Raw genomic sequence first — 27,933 nt, 5'->3', positions numbered from 1 at the left:
AAAAGTCATCTTTTCAATTTTATTGATTTCAGCTGTTTGCTCGTTGACATACATATATTTGGTCCCTGCATTATATCAATACTTTGGAATATGCTACAACTCTTCTTGGTCAGTGCGTTCTCGGGAAGAAATCCAACGGCTTACAATCAGCTCCTACAACACAGAAATAAACAAAATTAGCTCTGAATTAATGGATGCACTGTAAACTAAACAAAGGCAAACACCATGGCTACTCTTGGTTTTCTTATCCTTTGGTAACTTCACTAAAACAAAATTATTTGCACCTGAACTTTAATTTTCTTCATACATTCTGGTGATGTCATTTCCTCATCAGTCATCTTTGATGGTTTAATTAAATAGCATAACAGGAGCTCCTGGAACAAAAGGACGAAGCAAAAATGTTAGTGACAATATTAAAACAAGCAAAAACTCTAACATTAAACATAGAAAATACTGGAGATATATGAGGTCAGTCAGCATCTGACAAATCAAGATAGTATTTTAATCAGATATGAATAATAAACTTTGTGGGTAAACTAACAAGTAATATAAAAACGGACAGTAAGAGCTTCTTTAAATATATAAAAAAGAAGAGAGGCCAAAGTGAACATAGGCCTCTTAAAGAATTAGGCTGGGGAAATAATAATGGGGAACCAGGAAACGGCAGAGGAGTTGAATAAATACTTTGCTTCAGTCTTCATGGTAAAAGATACTAACAGCATTCCAAAAATACTAAATAATCAAGGGGCAAAAGTGGGAGAGGAAATAACTATCATCAGAGAAAAAGTACTAGGGAAACTAATGGGGCTAAAGGCTGATAAGTCCCCTGGGCCCGATGGGTTGCATCCTAGCGTTTTAAAGGAAGTAGCTACAGAGACAGAGATTGTGGGTGCACTGGTAGTAATCTTCCAAGAATTTTTAGATTCTGGAAAAGTCCCAGAGGATTGGAGAACGGCCAATGTAACACCCTTATTCAAAAAGGGAGGGAGACAAAAACAGGTAACTAATAGGCCAGTTAGCTTAACATTTGTCATTGGGAAAATGTTGGAGTCTATTATAAAGGATGTAATAGCAGAGCATTTAGGATTATATAATCTAATCAAGCAAAGCCAGCATGGCTTCATGAAGGGGAAATCATGCAAAGCAAATTTATTAGAATTCTTTGTGGAGGTAACAAGCAGAATAGATAAAGAGGAAACAGTTAATATATTTGGATTTCCAAAAGTCGTTCAATAAAGTACCGCACATAAGGCTACTTAATAAGATAAGAGCCCAAGGTGTTGCGAGTAGTATATTAGCATGGATAGAGGATTGGCTAACTAATAGAAGATAAAGAGTTGGGATAAGGGGGGCATTTTCAGGATGGCAAACCTGTAACTAGTGGAGTGCCACAGGGATCAGTGCTGGGGCCTTAATTATTTACAATATATATTGATAATTCAGATGAGGGAAGTGAATGTATTATCGCCAAGTTTGCGGATGACACAAAAATAAGTGGGAAGGCAAGTGGTGAGGATGACACGAGGGTTATAGACAAGTTAAGTGAATGGGCAAAAAATTGGCAGATGGAACATAATGTGGGAAAATGTGAGGTTATGCACTTTGGCAGGAAGAATAGAGGAGCTGAATACTACTTAAATGGAGAAAGACTGCAGAAGGCTGCAGCACAGAGGGATTTGGGAGTCCTTGTGCATGAATCCCAAAAAGCTAACATACAAGTTCAACAGGTAATAGGGAAGGCAAATGGAATGTTGTCCTTTATTTCAAAGGGAATGGAGTATAAAAATAGGGAAGTCTTGCTAAAACTATACAAGGCACTAGTTACAACAGAACTAGAATACTGTGAACAATTTTGGTCCTCTTATCTAAGGAAAGATATACTGACATTGGAGGCAGTCCAGAGATGGTTCAGGAGGTTGGTCCTGCGTTTGGAGGGGTCTTCTTATGAGGAAAAGTTGAGTAGGTTGGGCCTGTACTCATTGGAGTTTAGAAGACTGAGAGGCGACCTTATTGAAACATAAGATTCTTAGAGGGCTTGACAGAGTAGATGCTAAGAGGTTGTTTCCCCTTGTGAGACAGTCTAGGACCAGAGGACATTAGCTCAGAGTAAGGGAGCACCCATTTAAAACAGGGATGAGGAGGAATTTCTTCTCTCAAAGGGTAGTCAATCTGTGGAATTCTTTACCGCAGAGGGCTGTAGAGGCTGGGTTGTTAAGTATACTCAAGGCTGAGATAGACCAATTTTTAATCAGTAAGGGAATCAAGGCTAGTGGGGAAAAGGCAGGAAAGTGGAGTTGAGGATCATCAGATCAGCCATGATCTCATTGAATGGCAGACTAGACTCGATGGGCCGAATGGCCTACTTCTGCTCCTATGTCTTATGGTCTTATCAGTCAAAACTTTGCTCACCTTTCCCCTGCAGATGCTTCCTGACCCACCATGTATTTACAGCAATTTTCATTGTTCTTTCAGATTTTTAGCATTGTTTTTCTTTTAATATCCAACCAAAAAAAGACTTTTGTGCTGCTTATGTTGATCTGCTTAAGGAAATTACCAGCGAATGTCTTTCATATCCTGGAATTTTATTACCTGCTTCACAGCAATTAGCTCAGATATAATGTCAAACCAAATAAACGTGCAAGGGCAGGACAGTTAATGAAAATGGTTTATAGTATAACCTTTTCGAAATTCATAGAGCAAATATGAACTATACAATAGCCAGTCGCTCAGCAATATTATTTGGAATTCTCTAAGTAGCAGACACTTCTCTCCAAGTATTTTCAAAATCAAAAGCACAAGAAAATCATAAACTGGAGAATATTTTCATGGGTTGCCAATGATCAACTAAGTTTTAGGAAGTAAATTTAATCTTAGCGGTGATAATTATCAAAACGGAACCAATTTTAAGCAGTTATTAAATTGAGGGAGAGTAACAATCGGGATAACTGGAAAAGACTTCCGGAGGTTCTAGATACATCAGCAAAATGGGCAAAACAGGAATCAGATGCAAGTTAAGCTGGAGGTGATGCATTTCGGGAGGGATAATAAGAAAGGGAAGCATACATTCCATGGAAAGGTGCTGAAGGACGGAAAGATCTCAGGGAACAAATACAGTTTTCCTTAAAAGTACATGCGCAGATGAAGCTAAAGAAAAGGAAATAGCATTTTGGGTTCAATAAGTAAGAGAATAGTGTAAAAGATCAAAGGGATTATGATCAAGTTATATCATTAGGCTATAGATAGAATATCATGTGAACGTCAGGAATATTATTATAGAAAGGGCATTAAACCCAAAGTGTACAGCATAAATACATCTGGATTAAAACAGCGATAAGGCATAATGAAGAAAATATTTGAGATGCTGGGACTATTTCCACTTGCAATTATAGGCATCAGACCCCGTACCTGGGAATTTCGGGACCGGATGTATACCGGAAACGTGTACAGGCACTTTCCAGATTTTGGGTCCTGGGCTGGGAGTGGGGGAAAATAAGATAACAGAGATTTCTTTGCTGAGCTGGACCCAACATGGCTGGGGAAAGGAAGGGATGAGGGGCGGACCAGGCTGGCTTCCGCCATTAGTCTCGGACCCAAAAGAGCAGGGGATCAGCGCACCACGACCTGGATATGACAAACAGCAATGCCTGATAGGGATTGTAGTTTCTAGGGCAGGACCCGGTTTCCAGCTCCTTCTGGATTCTGGGACACCGGACATGGAATCCAAGACCTGTATATGGCATCTTCGTGACCTCAGGGCATTCAAAATATTTGACAACTAATGAAGTACTTTTGAAATATAGTCACTTATGTAGTGCAAGAAATGGGTGAACAGAAAAATCCTATTCCAATTTCTTGGACAGGAAGTGTCAATTTAAAATTGTTATGGAGAGAGAGAGAGAGAGAGGCTATGAGGAATTTCTCTACACACTGTTGATAGAGCATGGGAAGACTGTTTTGTTACAAGCAGTAATTGAGGAAGAGACTTCTGCACCTTTTAGTGGAAAAACAGATACATATTTAAAGCCAAGAAACATACGAGGACATGGAGAGAAGGGATTAGTTTTGGATTGTTCTAGCAAAGATCCACAATAGGTCAAATGACCTCTTCCTGTGCTAAACTTCTATGATACTGTGATGATTTTGCTGAAGGTGTTACAAATCCCATCTACTATTGTGCAGATGCCAACAACCAAAGTAAATGCCTACTCTGAAAATCTACAATCCACACAGACAGTAACAGTAGGAACCCTGGGAAGAAATCAGGAATTTTCTATATTAATACAGAATAGCTGAATACAGGAGGAGGAGGAATGAGTATTAGCGTCACCCAAATTGAATTTCTGGCTGTATGCCCTATGAGAATCTTTACCTTTGAGACATTAGAAGTGGTTCGGTTTAACCCAGCAAGTGATCTCCAAGTGAAAGGCCTACGCTGTGAACCCTGACAACTGTCATCAACCATTTCAATCACCACTGAATAACTGTAGGCAGAAAGAAAAATTTAATGGAACTTTTGAACATTATAAAGTAGAATAAGATGCTAATACAATTACTATTTCAATTGCACTGTTCATACCTTGCATGATAAAATGGAGGTCCTTTTCGATACAGTACTGAAATACAAAGGAAAATTAAGTGTCACTTAAAATCTGGTACATAAAAGCACTATGTTCTAATTTTGGATTGGATCAGCCAAAGAAATACTGAATATTAAGTGACAAAGTACATTGGGCTCATCTAGTGTCACATGAACCTCCCTATAAAACGCACTGAACTTAGCAAACTGCTGGGTTTTGCCTGGAGTAAATCAGTGTTAGTACCAGGGAAGGATGCTTTTCCTCCTCCTCGTTAATTGCATATTCTTTTTAAATATAGCTGAAGCACCAGTGTTACTTTTTTCTTTTCAGTTTGGATAACTTTCTGAAGTGATGTATCACAACTTTGTAAATATATATCCCAGGGTGCCACATTCACTGTGGCACTGCAGTCAGTTGCCAAGTGACATATCTGTTTATCAGTCCACCAGCCACATGGAGAACTGAAAGAAATACACTTGATGAAGCTCCAACATTTCAAGTCTAAAGTGTGATTATTTTTAACTCATGGGAACCAGAAGACATAACATGATGGCAGCAGTGGGGTGTTGGGGGTCCGGGGGGGGTTTATGAGTAAAAAAACCCAAACATTTTAAACAAATTTAACGTTGAATTAGATTAAGAATCAACCTGAATTAGCCAGAGAGCGAGAAAAACTGAATCATGCAAAAACCAAACGCCAATACCAATAAACACACAGCTCCAGCCCAGGATAAAGGGGAGGCTGATGATGTTGTAGGGGCATTTTAAAAAGTTTAAACAAAAGTGTGGACTGACATTCATCAGCTTTCTAAAGACACTAGTGAAGAGGAAAGGGTCAGCTACATCCTTTTGTGGACAGAAAAGAAGGGGATAAATTTGTTTAATAGCCAGGAGGTGAGTGAAAGCAAAGACAACAGCAGAAATCCAGACAAAATTTTTGAAAAAAATCAGTGCAAATCTCCAGCCAAAGTAAAATTATGGGATCTATCGATATGAATTTCAAGTCCTGAGTCAAGATTCAGGTGAGCCTGTGGACAATTTCCTATAAAAGGTTGAAAAATGCAACCAGAACATGCAAATTCAAGGAGACAGATGAAAGACTGCTGGAGTAACTTCATCCCACTCAGAGTATACCAGAAGATCTTTCCTGAAAATTTGAAAGAAAATGAGCACCCAAGGTAAGGTGCTCTGAAGCCGAGCAATGTCATGCTAATGGGCATACGAGGGAAACTGAGCTTCGACAGCTAGGAATAACTCAAATCAGAGGCACATGGAAAAGGAGAGATGTTAACTGTATGCTCTATGTCACTGAAACAGATGGTCCTACTATCCTGGGGTTGAGCAATTGCGAAGAACTGCAATTTATCCCAGTAAACCATGAGAAGAAGTCGACACTGAAGGTTGAAGATAGGACACCCATTACAAAGCACTCGCTGATCAGAAGGAAGGGAGATCTGGTACAAATGTACACAGTGTTTTGATGAGACTGTTGAATGCTTTATAGGTTGATTATAACGTCACTATTGACCCAGTGATGAAACTAGTAATTCAGCCCCCACGTAACATACTAATAGAACTAAAAGGAAAGCTTGAAAGAGAGCTCCAAGAAGAAAAGGTGGCGATTGCCAGAGTCACAGAGCCTACAGATTGGGTAAATTCCATCGTGGTGACAGCGGAGCCATATAGGCAGCTAGAAATTTGATAGGATCCCAAAGATCTTAATCAAGCAATAAAGAGGAATCACTACCCTAACCCAACACTGGAAGAGACCACACCAGCACCGGAAGGGGAAAAAGTTTTTAGCAAGCTTGATGCCAGAAATGGCATGAAATGGAACACGAAGCTTGATGAGGAACCTTTGTTGTTGACAACATTCAACACATCTATTGGCCGATACAAATTCCTGCATCTATCTTTTGGCCTTAAAGTGAGACAGGATGTGTTCCAGCAGAAAATAGATGAGACATACCGAGGATACAAAGGAGCAGTTGGCATAGCTGATGATATTCAGATCTATGGTGAAGATGAGAAAAGACCATGACCACCGTCTACATGAAGCCATGGAGAGAACCAGCAAAACTGGGATTGAGCTAAAGCAGACAAATGCATTGAGACAGTGACAGAATGCCCGTTCTTCGGAATGGTGCACACATATGACGGAGTCAAGCCAAGTATTGAAAAAGTCTCAGCCGTCTCTGAATTGCAACCTCCAAGAGACCAGAGGAGTTGAGACTTGATCCAGTACATGACTTGGCTTGATCCAGTACATGAGTTCTTTCATAACTTACGTCAGAACACACAGTAAACCTACGAGAGCTGATGAAAGATGATGCGGAGTGCCAGTGGTCAGAGTAATACGAGGGGTGTTGCAACAAACTCAAAGTAGTAGAATGCAAGGAGACAAGTCTGCCATACTACAGCAGAAAGAAACCCATCGCTCTCCAAGTACATGTTTCTGCAGAAGGACTTGTAGCAGCCCTGGTACAAGAGAGAAAACCGATAGCATTCACATCCAGAGCTCAAACCTCAGCTGAGACCAGATATATCAACATAGAAAGAGAGTTTTTAACAGTCACATATGGATGTGAGAAATTTCATACATATCTGTATTGGAGAAAGCTCAGGATGGAGAGTGATCACTGTCCACTGGAGCAGATCTACAAGAAAAATCTGTGTAGAGCAAGACTGCAGAGGTTACTCTTGAGGCTTCAGGGTTACAATTTCACTCTGAAATACTAGCCAGGAAGTGAAGTGATGCTAGTGGATGCCCTATTGTGGTTGTCACCACAGGAGAAACATGAGGTAAAAGATCTAGGTACAAAGATCCATCATCTAGTGAACACAAAACCACCAAAGCTGAATCAAATTAGAGACGAGGCCAGGAAAGACAAAGAGTTACAAATGCTCTCTCAGCAAATACAGCTAGCAATACAGCAGTATTGGTCTATATTATCTCTATTTAGATAGTGTTCTGTTAGCCAGATCCAGAATAATCATACCAAAAATGATGCAGGAAGAATGTCTCCAGAATATACATGAAGGTCACACAGAAATACACAGCTCAAAGAGGAGATGATACCTACTGAGGTACCACACCACACCGCCCCCCCCCCCACCCCCCACCCCACCAACCACACACACAAGAATGGTAGATTGCAAACTATTACACAAAATTCCCTTTTATCTGAAAGGTGAAATATTTGACAGCCACAACAATCATCTCAGCAGTACGAGTTCTGTTCGCTGAGCACGGGGTTCCTAGAAGAATATGTGACAATGGAACCCAATTCACCTCCAGAAAATGTAAGGGATTGTAAGGGATTTATAGAAAGGTTTATAGAAAGACATGTCCAGATGGTCAGAAAATCTGCAGGAAATGCAGAGACACAGAGGAAGATCCAGACCTTGCCTTATTGTTAGTCCGATCTACACCTCTCAAGGCTGATATGAAATTGCCTGCACAGCTGCTGAATGGAAGAAAGAATAAAGCAGCTCTGCCAAGCAAGAGACACCCTCCAAGTGACCAGGAGGAAGAAAGACAACAACTCACTGATGCACAGGTAGGAGGTGGTCAACACATCTGCAAGCGTGTTAAATCCCTGCCTGAGCTGTTGAAAGGACAAATTGTACATGTACATGATCCAATCATGAAATTCACCAAAAGTTATTGGTGAAGATGAGACTCCAAGGTCATACATCATTGAGACCAAAACCAGTAAGCAAATGAGAAGAAACAGAGTCCATATTTGACCTGCACCTGAGCTGGAAAAGCAGAAAGGATCAACACCACCAGCAACATCACTAACCAGTGAGACATCATCAACAACAAGCAGTGCAACATCAATAGTGTCACCAGCAAGTGATACATTAGCAACATCAAGCATGACTCCCTCAACACCAGGAGCAACATGGAAAACATCACCTGTGCAGCATGTCAACTCATCACTGAGAGCAATGAATGCCAAATCTACAAGGTAGAGGCTGTTATGACACAGCAGATGGTAAATGCTGAACTGTTCTATTCCCAGAGGGAAACTTGAAACAATTGTCACGACTAGTTTTCACTTTGTATGTTTGCAGGCTTTGAATTCAGTAATAACAAGATCATTGAGTCTTGAGGCTTTTTATAAAACTAAATTAAACATTTAGTAATAAAAGAAAAGGTTGTAAGTACATACATATGTCTACAAATTACTGCTACAATAACTTTTAAATCCCCTAGTTAATCTGATTCTCAGCTACATCTCAGTTAAGGCAACAGTAAAACACAGATTTTAAAAGACCCAGGCAAAGTAAACAATACCCTGAACAGTCAAATTCAAAGGGAGTTCTCTTAACTTAAGTCCCTGGAGGCAGCAGTTTGGTACATACAGGCTGAAGGTGTTTCACACTTGTTGAATCTTAGACTGTCGACCCTTACACACAGCCTTCGCTCCTTTATACACATTTTCCCCTTTGAATACAAATACTCATTGTTTCCCTATGTCTTTGGACTTTACATTCCTGATAATAAAAATCTCTCATAGCACTAAGTTTTACCAGTAACCTTTTGGAAAACACTTTCTAAACTTCATCTGGCTAGGTGACAAATTTCACCCCTCCTTTGAAAACAATCTTGTCTGGTTCATTTAAAAACGCAAATGTCCTTTTACATCTTACATTCTAAACTTCCCTCATGTTTACATCAAAGCCTTCAGTCTAGCTATCTTTAATCCAATTATGTCAAACACACACCTCTATTTTACAATAAATTCCAATAACATTATGGAAATTATATCTTCCTGACATTCCCCTCCTTATTGAAAAATGAACCGTCATAATTTAAAAAGACAGCATCATTTTTATTAACCCATCTTATACTATCTTCTATACTTGTCTATATACTTACACTATTACATTACCAGGTGCATGCATTAATATATATATATATATACATAAATCCTTTGGATCAACAGAAGTCATTCCAGTTCAGAGTCCAGGTTTTTAAATGTCCAATTTTCCCATTAAGCTTCAAACCCTTGATAAAGCATCTGCAATCAGATTTTCTCATCCAGCAACATGTATAATTGGTAGATTAAATGGATGCAGTAATAAATTCCATCTGAATAGCCTTGCACTTCTGTCTTGAAATTTGTCCAGAAACTTTAAAGGATTGTGGTCTGTATAAACAATTGTTTCTGACAAATTGTTTGCCACATAGCATTGCAGCATTTTGAAATCTAACACCAAACCCAAAGTTTCCTTTTCAGTCATTGAATATCTTCTCTGTTGTACATTCACCTCTCGTGAAAAATACCCTATTGGTTTTTCAATTCCATTTTCATCTTCTTGTATCAGTACGCCCCAATGCCCATATCGCTTGCGTCAATGGTCAAATTAAATTGCTTGGCGTAATTGAGTACTGCCAAAACTGGTGTCTTAGTTAATACAGTTTTCAAACTGTCAAATGCCTTCTGACACTCCTGTGTCCATTGAAACTTCTTGTCTTTTCTTAATAGTTTAGTCAGTAGAGCAACCACACTACTAAAATTTGGTACAAATTTCTGATAAAACCCACTCATGCCCAGAAATCTCAAAACTTCTCATTTTGTTGTAGGCACTGGGAAATCCTTGATAGCCCGGACTTTCACATCTCTCTGAACCACCTTACCATGTCCAATGGTATGGCCTAGATATGTAACTTGCGCTTTTGCAAATTCACTTTCAGCCAAGTTCATCACCAAATTAGCTTCTTGTAATCAAAAACACAATTCTTCCAGATGCTGTAAATGCTCCTCCCACGTTGGACTGCAAACATGAAGTCGGTAATATAAACAGCACAACTGCTCAGGCCTGCAATTACTTTTGCTTGTCAGCCTTTGAAATGTCACAGGTGCACCCGTCATACCAAATGACATGACTTTAAACTGATACAGTCCATTTGGCATCACAAAAGCCGATATCTCCTTTGCTCTCTCCAATATCCTTTTGGCAAGCCAATCTTTATGATAAATTTTGATTGTCCCATTTTCTCAATGCAATCTTCCAACCTTGGTATAGGATATGAATCTGCTTTTGTCACCCCATTCACCTTTCGATTGTCTACACACAGTCTCCGTGTTCTATCTGGTTGCGGTACCAGTACAATAGGGGAACTCCAGTTACTGCAACTAGACTCAATGATATCATTTTGAAGCATGAAGTCAATTTCTCTCTGTGCTTGTGACAACTTTGCTGGATTTAATCTATAAGGATGTTGCTTTATCGAAAATGAAACTTCTACAGACACATCATGTATAGCTAAATTTATCCTCCCCAACTTATTTCCATAAATAGTTTTGTGTGACTGCAAATCACTTCGATGCTTGTCTGGAAGGTAATTCAATATTACATTTAAATTTTCAAGTACCCCTTCATTATCCAATTTGATTAGAGGAAAATCAATTTCAGAATCCTGCATTTCTACTTCTTTCTCATTATCTACCACCACTAACACCTTCTTTTGGTCCTCTTCCCTGTCAAAGTACTTTTTAAGCATATTTGCATGACATACCGTCTGCTTCTTTCTTCTAATTGGAGTATTTGTTAAATAATTTATTTCACTCAGTTTCTTTTCAATCCTGTAAGGCCCACTAAATTTTGCCTTTAATATGAGTCCATTCCTATGAGAATTCGGTCTCTCGGGTATTCCTTCCAATTTCAAATGCTGTGCTATACCTTCAATTATGTCTGATTTACTCACCCCTGCAGGTAATCTATTTGTAACTTTTCTGCCATTTCCATTAACTTAGCTTTATTTACCTTTTGTAAACCAACCAAAGTTATAACTTCAACTCCCAGATGAGACTTAGCAATTTCCAAAGCTATTCTGCAGTCTCACCACTGCAAAAAAAAAACTCACACCAACTCCTGAATTCAAAGTGCTTCTCGTACTCATAACGTTAAGATTCACCAACTCCAAACCAATCAAGGAATTTCAAATATATTCCGCAAAGAGCCCCCAAATTTTGCTATGACACAGCAGATGGTAAATGCTGAACGGTTCAAATCCCAGAGGGAAACTTGAAACAACTGTCACAACTAATTTTCACTTTGTATGTTTCGAGATGCAGGCTTTGAGTTCAGTAATAATAAGACCACTGAGTCTTAAGAGCTTTTTATAAAACTAAATTAAACACTTATTAATAAAAGAAAAGATTGTAAGTGCATACAAATTGTCATGAAGCTATTAATGTATATAATATTTTGGAAAATGTTTTTCTTTTGGAATGGAGGTTTGGTCTGTGGGTGTGTCTTGGTTGGACTGGAGTCAGCTAGTCTGGGTGCTTTGATATGTACTAGTTTGAGATGTAAACCGAGAGGTAGGGTGTATTTGCATGTTTTGAATAGAGCATCCAAGAAGTGGGGTGAAAAGTGATGCCTTTCCAGCAGCTACCAAGCAATATGTTTACATTACCAATAAAATTGGTATTATGAAAGGGGTTTCATTGTTGAAAGGTGGAGTTCAAAGAGGTTGTTGATACAATGAGAATTAACATTCAATGGGACTGGTAGGTATAACTTCAGTAGTTTTTGGGTGTGCAGGCAGAGGCAATGTAAGATCAAAAGGCAACTGCAAGCCTCCAACTGGCTCCACAATGAAAAGAACCTCAATTTGAATTCGTAAGGTGAAAATGCTTTGCCTGGTGTTTGGCTAAGTCTATGGGTTGCTGTTGCCTTAATGGAGATTAGTCTGGGAATTTGTTAAAAGTTATGATAGTAATAACTTGTAACCATGTGTACATATATTTTAACCTGCGTAAAATAATAAAATGTTTCCTTGAGTTTAATGTAAAACCTCGAGAACTAGTGGTCTGATTCCTGAGTTTAGAGTCGCATCTCAAACATAACACTTAAAATTATTGGTTATGACAGTTGTTTGAAGTTTCCCTCTGGGATTTTTTAAATAACTCGACTTTACCAACTGCATTGGTCATAACACATATGTCTACAGATTACTGCTACAATAACTTTTAAATCCCCTATTAATCTGGTTCCCAGCTACACCTGCATTACAGCAACAGTAAAACACACAGATTTTAAAAAGACCCAGGCAAAGTAAACAACACCTTGAACAGTCGAATTCAAAGTGAGTTCACTTAACTTCAGTCCCTGGAGGCAGCAGTTTGGTACATACTGGATGAAGGCGTTTCACACTTGTTGGATCTTAGACTGCCTATCCTTATACATAGCCTTCAGTCCTTTATACATATTTTCCACTTTGAATGCAAATACCCATTGTTTACTATGTCTTTGGACTTTACCTTCCTGATAAAACTTAGTGCTATGAGAGATTTTTATTATCAGTAATCATTGGGAAAAATAAACATACTGTTTCTAAACTTCACCGGGTTAGGTGTCACACTTCACCCCTCCTTTGAAAACAACCTAGTTTGGTTCATTTAAAATTGCAAATGTTCTTTTGCACCCCACATTCTAAACATCACGCGTGCACACATGGGGCTGAATTTTCCGTCCATTAGGCGGGCGGAGCTGACCCAATTGCGGGTGGGCGCGGACCCGATCACCGCCAGCGATTGGGGCCGCGCCACCATTTTGCGCAGGCGGGCCAATTAAGGCCCACCCAGCATGACGTCCACAGGGTTCGCTTTGCGCTTCCTGTGCGGGCGGGTGGGGTGGGGGGGGGGGGGGGGGAAAGAGTCCCTAAAATCGAGAGTGCGCTCTTTCACGAATGCGCATGAAAGAGCGCACACATCTTCCTGAGGCTAAGTGCTGCCTCAGGGAGATCGGCTCTACTTTCAACAATATTAAAAATAGAGAAAAAACAGTTCCCTTACATGTCCCCTCATGTGACAATGTCACATGAGATGGGACATGTTCATAATTTCCATAACAACTTTATTAAATTTTTAAAAACCCTACATGAAACCTCATCCCGCTGGTGGATGAGGTTTCATGTTTTTTCTAGTTGCCGCCAGGGCTCCTGGCCTGCCCACCAGCCTTAAAGTTGGACGGGCAGGTCCTTTAATTGTTTTAATGATCCTGTCAATGGCCTCAATTGGCCAGTGACAGGTCGGCAGGCCCGCAGCTGATTTTGCTGTGCCCCCGCCTTCCTGAAAATTTAAATGGGGCGGGGTGACGTTGGGGGTTCCGCCAGACATCATCCCGCGTCATTTTATGCGTCGGCGAGCGGGCCCCTCCCCCTGCTGGTAAAATCCTGCCCCTGCACATTATTTTTCAATAAATTCCGATATAATAATTTCCATAATGTTATCTTCCTCAAAGGCACATCCTATCATTTAACCTGTACCGTGAATAACATTTTTAGAAAAGAAAACAAGGTATAAAAGACTCTTAAGTTGTTCAGCTTATTTGCAAAAGTCGATTGTTAATCTTCTTTAGTTAAGGAAAAAAAGTTAATGATTGGAACAGTTATATTGATATAGAGGCACTATATATAACATAACATTCCTCTTTCTTCATATTATTCATAAAGAGCTAGAAATTAAGTGTTACGTAAATATATATCCCAGAGTGCCTTATTTGCTGTCACAGTACAGTCATGTGCTGAGTAACAATGTATCAATATATCAGTCCACCAACCACATGGAGAGCTGAAAGAATTATACTCAATCAAGCTCCAGCATTTTGAGTCTAAAGTATGATTATTTCGAATTCATGGGAACCAGAAGACATAACACTAAACAGTCACATAATGTTGGCAGACTTGTTCACCTGAAACTACTATCTCCACTAAGAAGAGTAATGTTAAACAGACAAGCAGATCGGAGATTGTTAATGCTAATTAATTCTTCCTAAAACGTGATAGCTTAACAAACTAAGACGGACAGGAAGTGACAGAAAATCTTTTGGGCTTGTCATCAATAATTTAACAGAAACGTCTAGGCTCTACGACACCGAAACCTTCTGGAATAAATCTCATGCCACTCACGTTTGTGTACAATATGCCAGGTAATCAAATAACTCTTTAACTGAATGGTGCAAAATGTACTACTGCAAATAAAAGGTAACCTGATTCTTTTGTTAGTATCCTATTTAGCCCTAAGTACCGTGCCTCACAGCCTTTCTCATGCGGAATAACATTCCTAAAAGAATATTGAATGACAATAGTAATGACAACCATTGTTTGCATATAAAACAATGAGCTGTCAAAAGAAAGGTGGGATGTGGGTTTGGGCCTTCCAAGTCCCCTCTCCAGGTTTTCTATTTCAACCAGGTCATCAGTGTTGGTCAGATGCCAAACGCTGCAAATCTGAAAACAAGATAGAAGCAGAGGGAACCGGCATGAACAGCTTAGTCTATCTCAATAGCTGCTGAAAATGAAAGCTTGTACAAAAATGCAATACAGAAAGAGACTGCCCCCATAGTGTTGTGACCACAGCCGGTGTTAATTGCTGCGCAATCCAAATCCCAGAGAGACTTGGTTTATGGGCCATAACCTTTTTTTTGTATACTGAAAACGAGACGACGACGTACCAATCTCAGCAGTAAGAGGTCTAGTAACATTTTGGGATTTGAAAAATTAAAAGTGGAAGTTTTATTAACAAGAATAAAAGAAAACTTAAGCACATAAAGTGACAATTACACAATTAAGGTTAGACTTACAAAACATTCCCAAAAAAAACTCTCTATTTGGTCAAACCCGCAAGCAAACACCTTCCAGGCAACACTCCCTATAGATATTTAACTATAAAATCCAATATTACACAAGGCAAATGACTGTAGCTTCAATGAAGGCATATCCCATCACCTCTACCCTCTTCCACTCTGCGGTAAAATCCACTTCAGAATAAACTGCTTGTTGCAGCCCAAGATTTTCCTGGCTTGACTGGATGGTTGGTTCAAGTGGCACCCTCTCCCAGCCCAGAGCTCCAGCTATATCTCAACAGCTCCAGCTATCTCCATAGCTCCAGTTCAACAACTACTCCAGTTATTCACAGTAACTCTAAACTTCCTCTTTTCCCTTTCGTCTCCAGTTCCATTGTTCTCACACCTCTTTGAAACTCAAATCTTCCCAAATATAAAATCTTTCATGACTCTAACTTGTCTTTGATTTTGGGCCAATAAAATATAACACCTCACTACTATTTACCTATGAAACTCCTGCAAGATGCAAGCAGGTTTCTTGTTACCTCTGACTCCTCTTTGATATTCAAACAAACTCTCAACTTAAATAAAAATACAAATGTTAGATCTAACCTATTTACTCGGATCTCAACCTACCACCGCGATCCTTTTCATGTTTTAAACCCCCCAGACAACCTGACTCATATCAATCTCTTGCCTAATTTAATTAAATCATACACACATACAGGCACGCAGCCTCCTTTACAGTATAACACAATATTCCCCAAAAATATTTTTTAAAAATAACATCTATTCACAACAGGACTGTGTGGCCTGGAGCAGTTTATATAATTTCTTATGTCCTGCGTTGTTGAATGATCAGAGAAACAGAGATAAAGAAAGATTTAAATTTATATAGCACCTGACAACCTCAGGATGTCACAAAGTACTTTAAATCAAGTACTTCTGAAGAATAGTCACTGTTCTAAAGTGGGAAGCTCAGTGGCCAAATTGCACTCAGCAAGTTCCCACAATGAGCAATGTTGATAATGATCGAATAATCTGCTTTTTTCAGAAAAGCTGGTTAATGGATAAATATTGGCCAGAATACCAGGGCAAACACCCCTGCTCTTTCAGCACAGAACCTTTAATGTAAAAAAAGATGAGAAGGTAGATGGGCCCTCAGTTTATTGTTTCCAATAGTGCAGCATTGAAGTGGCAGTCTACTTTTTGGCGTTCACTTCTCTTGCAATGGGACTTGAATGCACAACTTTCTGATATGGAGGCACACTGAGCCTGGGATAACACTGATCTAAACCAAAAAACTTAATCTCTTTCCCACTGTAGAGTTAGTTTCACTAAAAAGTTTATGATTCAGAACACATGAAAAATTAATCAGTTTCAAAGTTCCACATTGTTCATTACTTCAATGGTTTTCTACAACTATCACAATGTATCCAGCTTCCATCATTCAACATTTTACTGATAACATATGGCTAAAGTATCACTACAGCATTTAAAAGGGTTGAGACAAAAGCTCACGACAAAATAGGGCACATTTAGAAGAGATAAAATAATGAAAATTTTGGAAACGTGAAATCAAAGCAGAAAATGTGGAGGACCTCACAAGTTCATCAGTATTTGTATAAAGATAAGACCTGATGCTTCAGGTGATTAGAATTTTGTTTATATGTCAAAATATAGAATTGATGATCAAGAATGTAGCAAATACCTTTCATAAATACTGAACAAATATTGTAATGGTTTGGTCACAGTCAACCGCAGGAGATGAATGCAGTCCTGCGCTCGAGTCAGATGATGTACAAGTCCAAAACTCCAACGGCCAAATGCAATACAGGCCATTGACTGACAATATACATCTGATACCTTCTTTCGTTCATTTTTTTCTCTTCCTCCCTGTAGGCTTGAACTCACAACCTTCAGACTCAGGAGTAAGAAGAGCCTAAAAACTTCCACTATTGCCCTGGTTGAGATTAGCTAACATAGTACAGACCAGGATTAAATTGGGACATTTTAGGCCCATAGAGTCAGTTGAGCATTTTATAAATTCTTTGACCTATTATGGTGCTACTATTATGCTCATCTTAATCTAAGCATTTTTCTGATGTCAAGATAATGAGGTACATAAACTCAAGAAATACTTACAAAGGTCTGTACCATACTTCAGTCCAGTTTTTGGCACCCAGCCTTTACTTCGAAAGTAGTGATAGCCCATGTAATTGGTTTTAAATCCAGGCTGAATCAGACTAAATATTTCCCACAATTTGAGAATACTCAGAGGCTCCTGAAATTAAATTAAAAAATACCATTACATGGGGCCACACAACTGTTATTTCAACCCTTACTATCAAATGTCACTTCTTGCTTTCAGTGTACATTTTACATGCCAGATTGATCCTAATATGCACTGCGAAACCCACTATTATAGGAAAATCAGGTATACTAAATTTCAACATTTAACAACAAGCTGAATTTGTCCATCTCTTGTGCTTACTGTTAATCATATTACTTGCCAAGAGAAAGGCACCAGAAAATTAACAGGACCAACAATCAGAATCCATAAGAACTGTAACCTGTATCAGGAAGTAATTTTAAAGTCCTTTATTTGTGGCACTGAAGGAGACCATTCAGCCCATCAAACCAATGCTGGCTCTCCAGGGAATAATCCAGTAAATCCCATTCCTCAGCTCTATCCCCATGGCAATGCCAATTTATTTCCTTCAAGTGCCCACTCAATCTCCTTTTAAAATCATTAATGTACATATAAATGTACATTAACCTTGCCATGCTCATGCATATTTAAAACAAATAACAAGAAATTAAACCCCATGTAATACAGCATTGCCGTACAGTTTTATCCAAACTGAGCATTCTAGAAAATGATACCACCACTGAACTCTCAACCACCAACTTTCCCTAATTTAAACCAACTTTCCCTAATTTAATCTCTGCATTTTTAGTGGACAGATTAATCCAGATGATATACTTTCAAAGACACTGGTGTTTCAAAAACACTCCCATAGATTTCAAATTCAAAATATCAGTCAGTAATTTTCTGGGCACAAAACATGCAAAATAAACATCCAGGCTTGAGTTTACAAGTGAAGGATGAAGAGGTTGGCACAGTAGGAGGAGAAGAGTCCTAATCTTAAACCAGGAGTATGAAGACCAATTGTATTGTCCCTATCACCACTTCAGCTGAGATCAGCTAATTCGGTACAGGCTATAGATTGAATCTGGGATTTTCTTGGTCTGCATTGCTTAACTACTCCATGGATAACTTGCTGGGCCATTGGGAGAACTCAGGTCAATTTTATCATTTCCTAGCCAACAGAAAACATAAAACTTACCTCATTATCACAAATGGTTAAACATCCCAAGGCATAGACGAGGAAAAATGCCTGAAACAGTATGGAGTTAGGAATTAATTTAAACACATGTACTGTGAGTAAATGTTTTGCATGTCAGGAACAGGGATACAATAAGTATAATTGTGATAATTAAATAAAATCTTTGAGCTGTTTTTATGACTCAAATGTTTAATCTTGTTATGAGATGTGAATGAATAAATATTAAACATGAATCCACTGTAAAGTCATGCTCGGTATAAAGGGTAATGATAGTAATGACCATTTGATGGCTACATTATGTAGTATCATTTGATGAACCACACTTAAAGTTGTTCCTTATGTTATAACAAGGAAAAATTAAACAGCCATACTAATCAAACAAGTAAAATTAAATATCATTCTGTCTCATATTATCTTACACATGTGAATTAAACAACAGGCATTCTTTCAAATTGTAAGTTGGTACTGCCATCTGATGCTTATCTTTAATTGCTGCTTAAAAATAAAGTTTACAGACCTTGTATATTTACTGACTCTATCATACCTCTTCCAAACTGAGCTGAAGATATTCAAATACTTTGAAAGGGTTCCTCTTGCAGACTAATCTTTCTGTTACTTCAAGCTGAAGAAAACAATTCGTTAGGTGAGCCCAATTCATTATTTGAACCAAAATACTTTTAATTACGTTGTTTTGTATATGCTCATATGAAATGAGAGCACTAGATAATGAAATCAAATGCATCATAATTAGATGTAGTAATAGTCCCAAGGCAACTTGATATCATAGAACATTCCACTCCACCTCAATGCCAATCTGCACACTAATAAAGTGTAATTTATAGTGATACCATTGAACATCAGGGTCCTTCAGTCACACTGTAGCCCTGAATCACAACTCTTGATCTTGGAGTTAACATAACCTACAAAAGCCAGAGGTTACCTTTATTCTGTTACATTTATCTGATGTGACTTTCCAACCATTACTGGTGGAATGGGAAATCCTAAACACCCAGCGAATTTACTACTGCTCAATACACCATCAGCTATCATCTAACCAAACAAGGGGACAGCTCAAGGGGCTGAACTGCCTACTCCTGTTTTTACGAATGTAAACTTTATCCAGACTCCATTAAAACTGGAAATTTCATAACAACCTCCACTGAGTAGGACATTTCTATGAATTACAAATTGAAGTTCAAACACAAAAGATGGAATTAAAAGCATGCTATGATGTCAGGTCCAAAAATTGCATAATATTGTATTCATGAAACACTTAGCATGTTTTCTATTTATACAATCCAACTTGGTTGCAAAGCTATCTTGTTTTAAAACATGAATACAAAAGCTCCTAATGGGCAATTTGTGATGTGGCTGGGTTGTATTGATTGAACAAGACTTGAAGCAGTTAAGGGAGAGCTGAGCTGAGTGTATGCTATAGATTGTTCAATGTTAATTAGCATCAAGAGTACAGCTAATTCTAAGCCAGAATGATGGAGACCTTGTGATGCAGTGAACAGAAAATCAAGTCCGGCACGAATTTTAAAAGCAAGTTAATTTTTTTTGAGAAGGTGAATGTATTTGGTGGCTTGGAATTTGGCGGCTTGGAATTTGACACGCTATGGGTGCATTACTAATTATCTTAACTGTTTATAATGGGATTTGCAATAGTGCTTTCCATTTTAGTTTACAAGTAGTCCCGTGTGAAAGAATATAACAAACCCTATTTAATGGATCTTCAGAACATAATGGCCACATAAATAGCTAAATTTCACGTTAAGTTAATGCTGTATTCAAAACACATTTCCATTTAGCAGACTGTTTTGAATGAATTGTACTGGTATTCTTCAACAGACAGACAGAATGCGTTTAGCTGTATTTGGATTTGACTTAAGACACATGACCAGCATTCTAATACACGGTTTCACACAGTCTCTAATCATTGTACTCACTTTTCTATTCAATTCTTTATCAGCACACAGTGGTACTTTTTCTACCACTAGTACATATTCGTGCTCTGTGGAAATCTTGTTATCTTTAATTGAGTTATGTTGCAGAGCCTCTTTCATAGCATCTTGATATTGGCAGCCACAATGTATAATGAGATCATTGTGTCTGGAACAGTGCACTTTTGCTACAGCTTCCCTGTCAATTGTTTCACAGTCGACATATCCATATTTTGCTAAAGGATCATAATGTGCATCACCTTCCAAACAATGTGTCCTATTTTGAGGGCTTATGGCAGGATGAATTTCTCCATTGTGTGTTTCTTCAGCTATTTCATCAGGTTCTGTTTTAGCTGTATAGACTTTGGAGTCAATGTTTATTTCTTGTGAACTGTCATCAAATTCACTGCTCTTTCTATCACAAGGCAATTCTATAGGTTTTATATAACTTTCAAGCATTTTCTCAATTAAAGTGCTCTCCAATCCTTGTTCTTGCAGGAGACTTTTAGCCCACTCTACATGATGCTGAAACCTGTAACAATAGTGAAAACAAAGGAAAGATTTGCTAGTGATTACACATTGCATAACAATCCCAGGAAAGACATCCTCAAAAAGTACAAACCATGGAAAAGAAATAATTGTCTTGTGTAGAAAGTTTATAAAAAGGGCAGTACAGCACATTAAAGTAAAATTGCACTGGGTTGTAGGAAGCAAGTTGATACATGCAATGCCCTGCACAGTGCTTTTCTACTCTGAACTGCACTATTGTAGAGAGACCTGTGTGGACACAGGATCAGGCACAAAAAGAAGTTAAAAGGGACCTATACATCCCATCCCTCTCACACAACACACTGCAGCTCCTTACATAGTAATATTGGAGGACGGCCAAGAGTGTTTTATTTCACACAGACATTAAGTGCTTAACTTAAAAGGAATAAATTAATTAATTAGACCTCATCATATGGGACACCTCACAGAACAAACCCAAACTCCATTTACATGATCATTTTTAAACTAATGAGTCCCCTAAGTATTTCACGGGATAAAACGGACAGAAAGCAGAAGTGATGAAGTTAGCAGAGTTATGATCAAATAGATAGACTTTCAACAGAATGCAAAATACTGCATGATGCTAGAAATCTGAAGCAAAATCAGAAAATACTGGAAACACCCAGCAGTTGTGGAGAGATAAAGATAGGGTCAACATTGCAGGGTGATCATGAAAGGTCAGAATTTCTACTAGTAGATATTGAACATATTTTTAAAGGCAAAACAAGCGAAAACAAAGGTGGAGGAATTTAGGAAGGGAGGTTTAATAATAACTTTCATAAGGGAATTAGGTAAATACTTGAGGAGGAGAAAATTTCAGGGCTATGGAGAAAGAGTGGGGGAATGAGATGAACCGGAAAACTCTTTCAAAGATCCAGCACAGGCACGATAGGCCAAACGGCCTCTTCCTGCTCTATAAGATTTTATGATTCTATGAAGTGGGGCTGAGAAGCTTGAGAGCTCTCCTACCATGGTGGGTTGGAGGGACAGGAGTGAGGAAGACCAGAGTGAGAGCAGCAAAAAGGCTGGCATGAGATAAATGTGGGCAGGAGATCAAAGGGAGGGTGAAGCAAAGAGTTGAAGGGATTTATAAAAGAGGAGGGAGATTTTGAAAGTGAGGTGTTGGGTGGTCAGGAACCAGCATAGTTCATCACTGATTAGGCAGGATACTACAGCAACATTATGGACAAGTTGGAGTTTATGCAGGGTGCAATTTTAGAGGTCAATGAGAAAAGCATAAGAGAAATCAAGTTTGGAGGTGAAAAAATGTAGATTAGGGACTATGGTAAGCGGGATGAAGGAACAGAGATGGTTTTTGTTGCAGAGTGAAAATTAACTGTCAAGAGTATGTCGCTTGAAACTCAGTTTTGGTTGAGCAGATGGTTTCAGGCTGTCTGAGACAGCCTGAGTGAGTTGTTAAGGATATAGAGGGATTTAGTGGCAAGAGAATGGAGATTTATCCATTGGCTGAATACAATGTCTTTGTCTTTCCAAATTTCAGCTGGAGGAACTTAATTGGCTCAGCCATGACATTAAGTCAGGCATTCTAACAACAGGGCTATTGTGGTTCTGACAGAAGCGGTGAAGAGATAGAGCTGTGTGTTGTCAACATACATATACCAACTGCCCCATACATATACATGTTGCCAAAAGTAATACGTAAATGAGTAACAAGAGGGGGCCAAGGATGGTCCACAGTAGGTGTGACTGCGGAGATGGAAGAAGCCACTGGTGGCTGCATTGCTACAGTAGAAAGTTGAAACATACAAGGGCAATGTCATGAAGGTGGACCACAGTGCAAAGGTGAGGGAGGTAATTAGATGTAAGCACACATGATACAGCCTTTAATAGCAATAAAACTCATTGCAGAAGCATAAAAGAAAAGTAGAGTAAACATTAACAGGCAATAAATTCAGATGAGAATGGGAAAAAGGTAAATAAGATCTTGAAAAAAACATTGAAATTTCACACCGCATAAAGACAACTCTCCCAAAATTTGTTTAGTGCTCCTTCCTTAACTGTGCCAAGCTAATCACATTAATTTTCGTTTTCAAATAGAATACTTCCTCTCCAACCATCATTTTAACAAATTAACTGTTTTATTTCCCCTACAAAACACACAATGTGAATGGTCTAAGAAAAACAGCCAAAAATACATGTTATTCAACAACAGTAGTAAAACCTGTTCAGGGTCTTATTATAGACAAGAATTCCAATAAATGAAAATGATTCTTCACAACAATAAAAATAGACAAACTAGTAGCTGAGAAGCATTTTAGGTGGAATATAAATACAGAATTACATGGCAAAATTGTAATGACAGGCCCAAACTTACTTCATTGATGAAATTATAGGCATGTGCATAAGATTGGCATCTATAAACAACCAAAAGGATAAAGTTAATGCATTTAATCAGATGCGAAAATCATATACTGATGTTACTATACTTTAGCAAAAAGTATTTGATTAGAATTCCCAGTGTGTCCCTAAAATGTACTTCAATAGGTTTAAGTTAATTTGTCTTCTTCTTTGTCAGGATGCATAGGCAATGTACTAAGCCCAACCAAGGTTATTGTTGCTGTTACAAATCCACATATCTACAGGAGATATTCTCTCACATTTAGCATTACCAGCCACTCTTTTATGCAGACCTCATATCTCCTATAAACTGGGGAACATCTTTATTACCCAATATCTAGGTAAGTGAAAACCTAATCTGGGTTTGTAACAATGGGCCCCTTCTCATATGTACTAGATACTATGATTTTGCACCTGCTGTCAGGTACATTCTTCCATCATTTTGGAAAGCAAATTGAAAAGCACTTTAGTGGGGAAAAGCTGAATGTGAAGAAACAAAGTGTTTTATGTTACACGAAGCATAGTAATTGACAGAGTGCAGTTATCAAAACAAAGTACATCTACTTCCATTTGTTTCTCAGGCCATTAAACATAACACATAACAAAGATGTGGTTGTGTAGTTTATCACAAATTAGCAGTCTATTAGTCACTCTGACTGAATGACTGAATAGAAGTGAGCTGTCTTTCTTTCCTGTTGCCTCAGTCAACCCTAGATCGATTTGCTCACAATTGTTCAGGATTAGCTCGCCAGAGTTGCCAATCAAAGTTACAACCTTAAAAGTGAAACCCACCCTCTTGGCATAGTAGTTCATGGTAACCATGCTGGTTGTTTTACTGGATATAGTGAACAAAAATCATTATGGTAAAAACTATAATCATATGTACTCAATATCTTCTCTGTCTCAAATTGAATAGTTTCAAGGGCCTCATTTTCCTTTAAGACAGCACATTTGCAATCTGAGCTACCTACTCTTCGACATTTACAAGTTAAGTCAGAATACATATATATTGTAAATTGATAGTGAACGAAACTTCATAATGCCAGAACATGAATAAAACCCAAAATTTCTTCAATGCCAAATAGGTAAAAATCTTACTATGTTATACATCCGTTAACCTACTTTGAGGCCTATGATATTTGACTTGATTTACTAAATACATCATTAAGCCACTCTATAACATTAACTTTAAACACAACCTGGATGAAGAGACAGGCTGGGTGAACTGAGTGGGCTTTTCTTGTACATACATTTTTGTACTTTGATTTATAAGCTAAACTTTTTTTGCTTTTCTTGTTTATTTAAAAAACATTTTTTAAAAAGACACCAAAAGTGGAATAGTGCAAAAATGTGTGCTATGCTATTTTCTGAACTTTTTTTGAAAACATATTTTTCTCTTTGTGGGCACCAAGCACTCAAATCAAAAGCAAATGAACCATCAGAACCACAAGCCTTTTTATCGTCACTGCGTATTATCATTATTTTCTCTCCCATATAAACCCATCCATCTCAGGCTATGTTAATGCTTCTAACTAACTGACTTAGTCAGTTAAATGCCTGGCTTCCAGTCAGATAAGCAATGCAGGTTTTCCACCAGTTCTCCAACTGGTAGGCGAGACCCCCATTGCCCACATTAAATCCAGCTCCACCTATCAGTTAGCTTAGAGAGCTGGTCTGGGATAAAAGTTACTTATTGCTCCACCACCATAATTGATGTGGTGTAGGCAGAGATGGAGAGAACCAACAAAACACATTTTAAAAAAATACAGTACTATCTACACAGCCCTCTCTCAGTGGCACTGATCGTGAATAACCTGATGTCAAATTGAATTCAGTTGGTTATTATTACTTGATAGCACAGAGTGTGAATATTGCCACAGTTTTTCATCTTGCACTCATCAGGACAAAGGCAAGTTGTCCAAGGCATTGCCATGGAGAAAACAACAGGGAGCTATGGGCTGTGGTCATTTGAAATTGGCATTCTTGAATTTGTCCTGATGAGTGGAACACAGGAAGTGTTGGCAACATGTCTTTCTTTTCAGTAATGTGTAGTGTTCTGTAATACAACAATTTAAGAATAATCATCTATAAACGATAAAACAACAGATAAAAATAAAACAGGCCAAATAAGTGTTTAAAGAAGATTTACCTTTCCATTTGGCAACTAAAGAAGGGTCTGAAACATTATAACCTGGTCTGCTTCTGGACAGCACTCCTTTTCCAAAATAACCCTTTAAACACAAATAAATAAATGAGATTTTCAGCATTACTAAATCTTTGAGTTCAAAAGTTGAATTGAGACTATCCTATCATAGAATTGTACAACATAGGCCATTTGGCCCATCAAGTCTGTGCCAGCTGTTTCAAAGAGCAATCCAATTAGTCCCACTCCCTTTCTTTTCCACTGTTGCTGCAATTTTTTCTCCTTCAGGTATTTATTCTACTTCCTTCTGAAGGCTACTACTCAATCTGTATCCACCACCCTATAAAACAGTGCACTGTAAATCCTAACTTGCCTGACCATTGTGTAAAAAGATTTTTCCGCATGTCGTCCCCTGTTCTTTTGCCAATCACTTTAAATCTGTGCCCCCTTGTTATCTTCAGCCACTAGAAACAGTTTCTCCTCATTTACTGTATTTGAAGCCTTCATGATAATAAACATGATAGTAAACCTCTTGTGCATCCTTTCTAAACCCTTCACATCCTTCTTGGTACCAAGAATTGGGCACAATACTGCAGCTGGCACCTTCAAATTCCTTTTGTATTCTGTGCCTTGATTTATGACATCACATATGTTTTATTATCTGATTTGTTAACCTGTCTTGCCATCTTCATAGAATTGTGCACAAACATCCCTGAGTGTTTCTGTTCTTGCATCACACTTTAAAATTGTATCCTTTGGCTTGTTAGGTCCTCTCCAAGTCTATTACCATCTTGCTCACTGTTCACTACACAAGTTTCATATCATCTGCAAATTTTGAAATTGTGCTGTGTATTTCTCAAGTTCAAGTCATTAATGTATTTGAAATACCTTTCCATACAGGGCTTGCATATTTTCTGGCTTCCTTACAATTACACTGTTATTCATAATTTCAGCATAATAATGTTCTTGTTCTTTTGAACTGGTTTCTTCTTGCGTTAGTGACACAGGGAAAGGAGCTTCATAAGATTCATACACTCTCCTCTTTCTTTTTGGTGCACGAAAGCTTGCTTCTGCCATAGCACCAAGGATTCCTTTGAAGTAACTTCTGGATCTTCAAAATAAAGTATTAGGAAGTTAGTCTTAATAGCCTATAAAAGGGATTTGCAGGGTAAACAATTATCGAGCAAATTAGTCAGGTCCTGAATATTTTGAGTTGTCAAGTAAAATACATGTCAATCCAGTTGTGTGGAATCTACAGCTGATAATTTGCAGTGACCCATGAGGGGCCTTTAAAGCCATGCATATCTCATGGCTGGATGCAAGCAGCATTTTAAAATAACCCTTTAAACACAAGTAATTAAATGAGATTTTTAACATCATCAAACCTTTTTGAGTTCAAAAGTTGAATTGAGACTATCCTATCATAGAATCATTGAATAGTACAATACAGGAGGCCATTTGGACCTATCAAGTCTGTGCCAGCTGTTTCAAAGAACAATCCAATTAGTCTCACTCCCCTTCTCTTTTCCACTGTCCCTGCAATTTTTTTCTCCTTCAATTATTTATTCCATTTCCCTTTGAAGGCTACTATTCAATCTATATGCACCACCCTATAAGATAGTGCACTGTAAATCCTAACCACTCATTATGTAGAGTACAGTTGCTTATTTAAACAAAACTCACTATTCAATATATTTAAGTCAGCAATGCCTGGCCTCCAGTTTTCCACCCTTCATACAATCATCACAGACTGTTGCAATCAATGAAAAAGGGGTTCCTACTCTGCGGTCCGAACTGTGCTAATGGTCAGCAACAGCTGAACGTGACAGGGCTACAGAATATCCAAGAGGAGAGGTTGAGGAATTGTCAATGTGTGGACAGGGTATCCCAGGGTATCAAAGGTGACCAGGCTTTGGCCACCTTTTCCGCAATCTCTTCCTCCACTTTTATCCCAACTCTTCTTCCCAAGGTTCCAAATTCTGTTCCCCATTATTCTCCCATCTCCTTCTGCCCTATTGCTACCCTTTCCATAGCATCTACCAATTGCCCATCGCCTCACTAAGTCTGCTATCCCCTCTGCCCCTGCATATTTCCCAATTAAGTGTCCCCCCTTTCCTTCTTTCTATTCCCCCCTCCACTGCGCCTCCTCCTCCTCATGCTTTACACTGCCACTCTTTTCCCCCTTGTTGCTGTTGCTGCTGCTTCTCCTCCACCCTCCTCACATGCACCCCATCCTTCATCCCGCAATCCGCGGGATCCCCTGAGCTTTTCCGCACGCTGTAAAGAGCCGTAACATTTATAAAGGTACCAACAATTGTTACAGTGAGCAACATTCGAAAAGTCGATACTCAAGCCCCCACCCCCCCATCGACAGCAAGAGCTGACAACCGCTACATTGCAACCACTGCGATACTCACTGCGGCTCC

At 38.6% G+C, this 27,933-nt stretch overlaps 1 protein-coding gene across 1 annotated transcript; it reads right to left on the bottom strand.

The window, feature by feature from the left end:
• Positions 1-5: 5 nt before the first annotated feature.
• tsen2 (TSEN2 tRNA splicing endonuclease subunit) lies at positions 6-27,933 on the bottom strand. The gene is made up of 12 exons (XM_078543430.1): positions 27,820-27,933; positions 26,396-26,618; positions 25,514-25,595; positions 23,342-23,381; positions 20,464-20,989; positions 19,059-19,136; positions 18,515-18,565; positions 17,310-17,448; positions 4,577-4,613; positions 4,370-4,481; positions 285-374; positions 6-153 (listed from the first exon to the last, which is right to left on the bottom strand). Exons 2-12 carry the CDS (start codon positions 26,582-26,584, stop codon positions 94-96), a joined length of 1,404 nt encoding a protein of 467 aa, XP_078399556.1. The 5' UTR covers positions 26,585-26,618; positions 27,820-27,933; the 3' UTR covers positions 6-93.

Source organism: Cetorhinus maximus, chromosome 6 (assembly GCF_964194155.1).
Source record: "Cetorhinus maximus chromosome 6, sCetMax3.hap1.1, whole genome shotgun sequence".
Taxonomy (NCBI): Eukaryota; Metazoa; Chordata; class Chondrichthyes; order Lamniformes; family Cetorhinidae; genus Cetorhinus; species Cetorhinus maximus.
The sequence above is the reverse complement of the archived record's forward strand: the minus strand, read 5'-3'. Positions and strand labels throughout refer to the sequence as shown.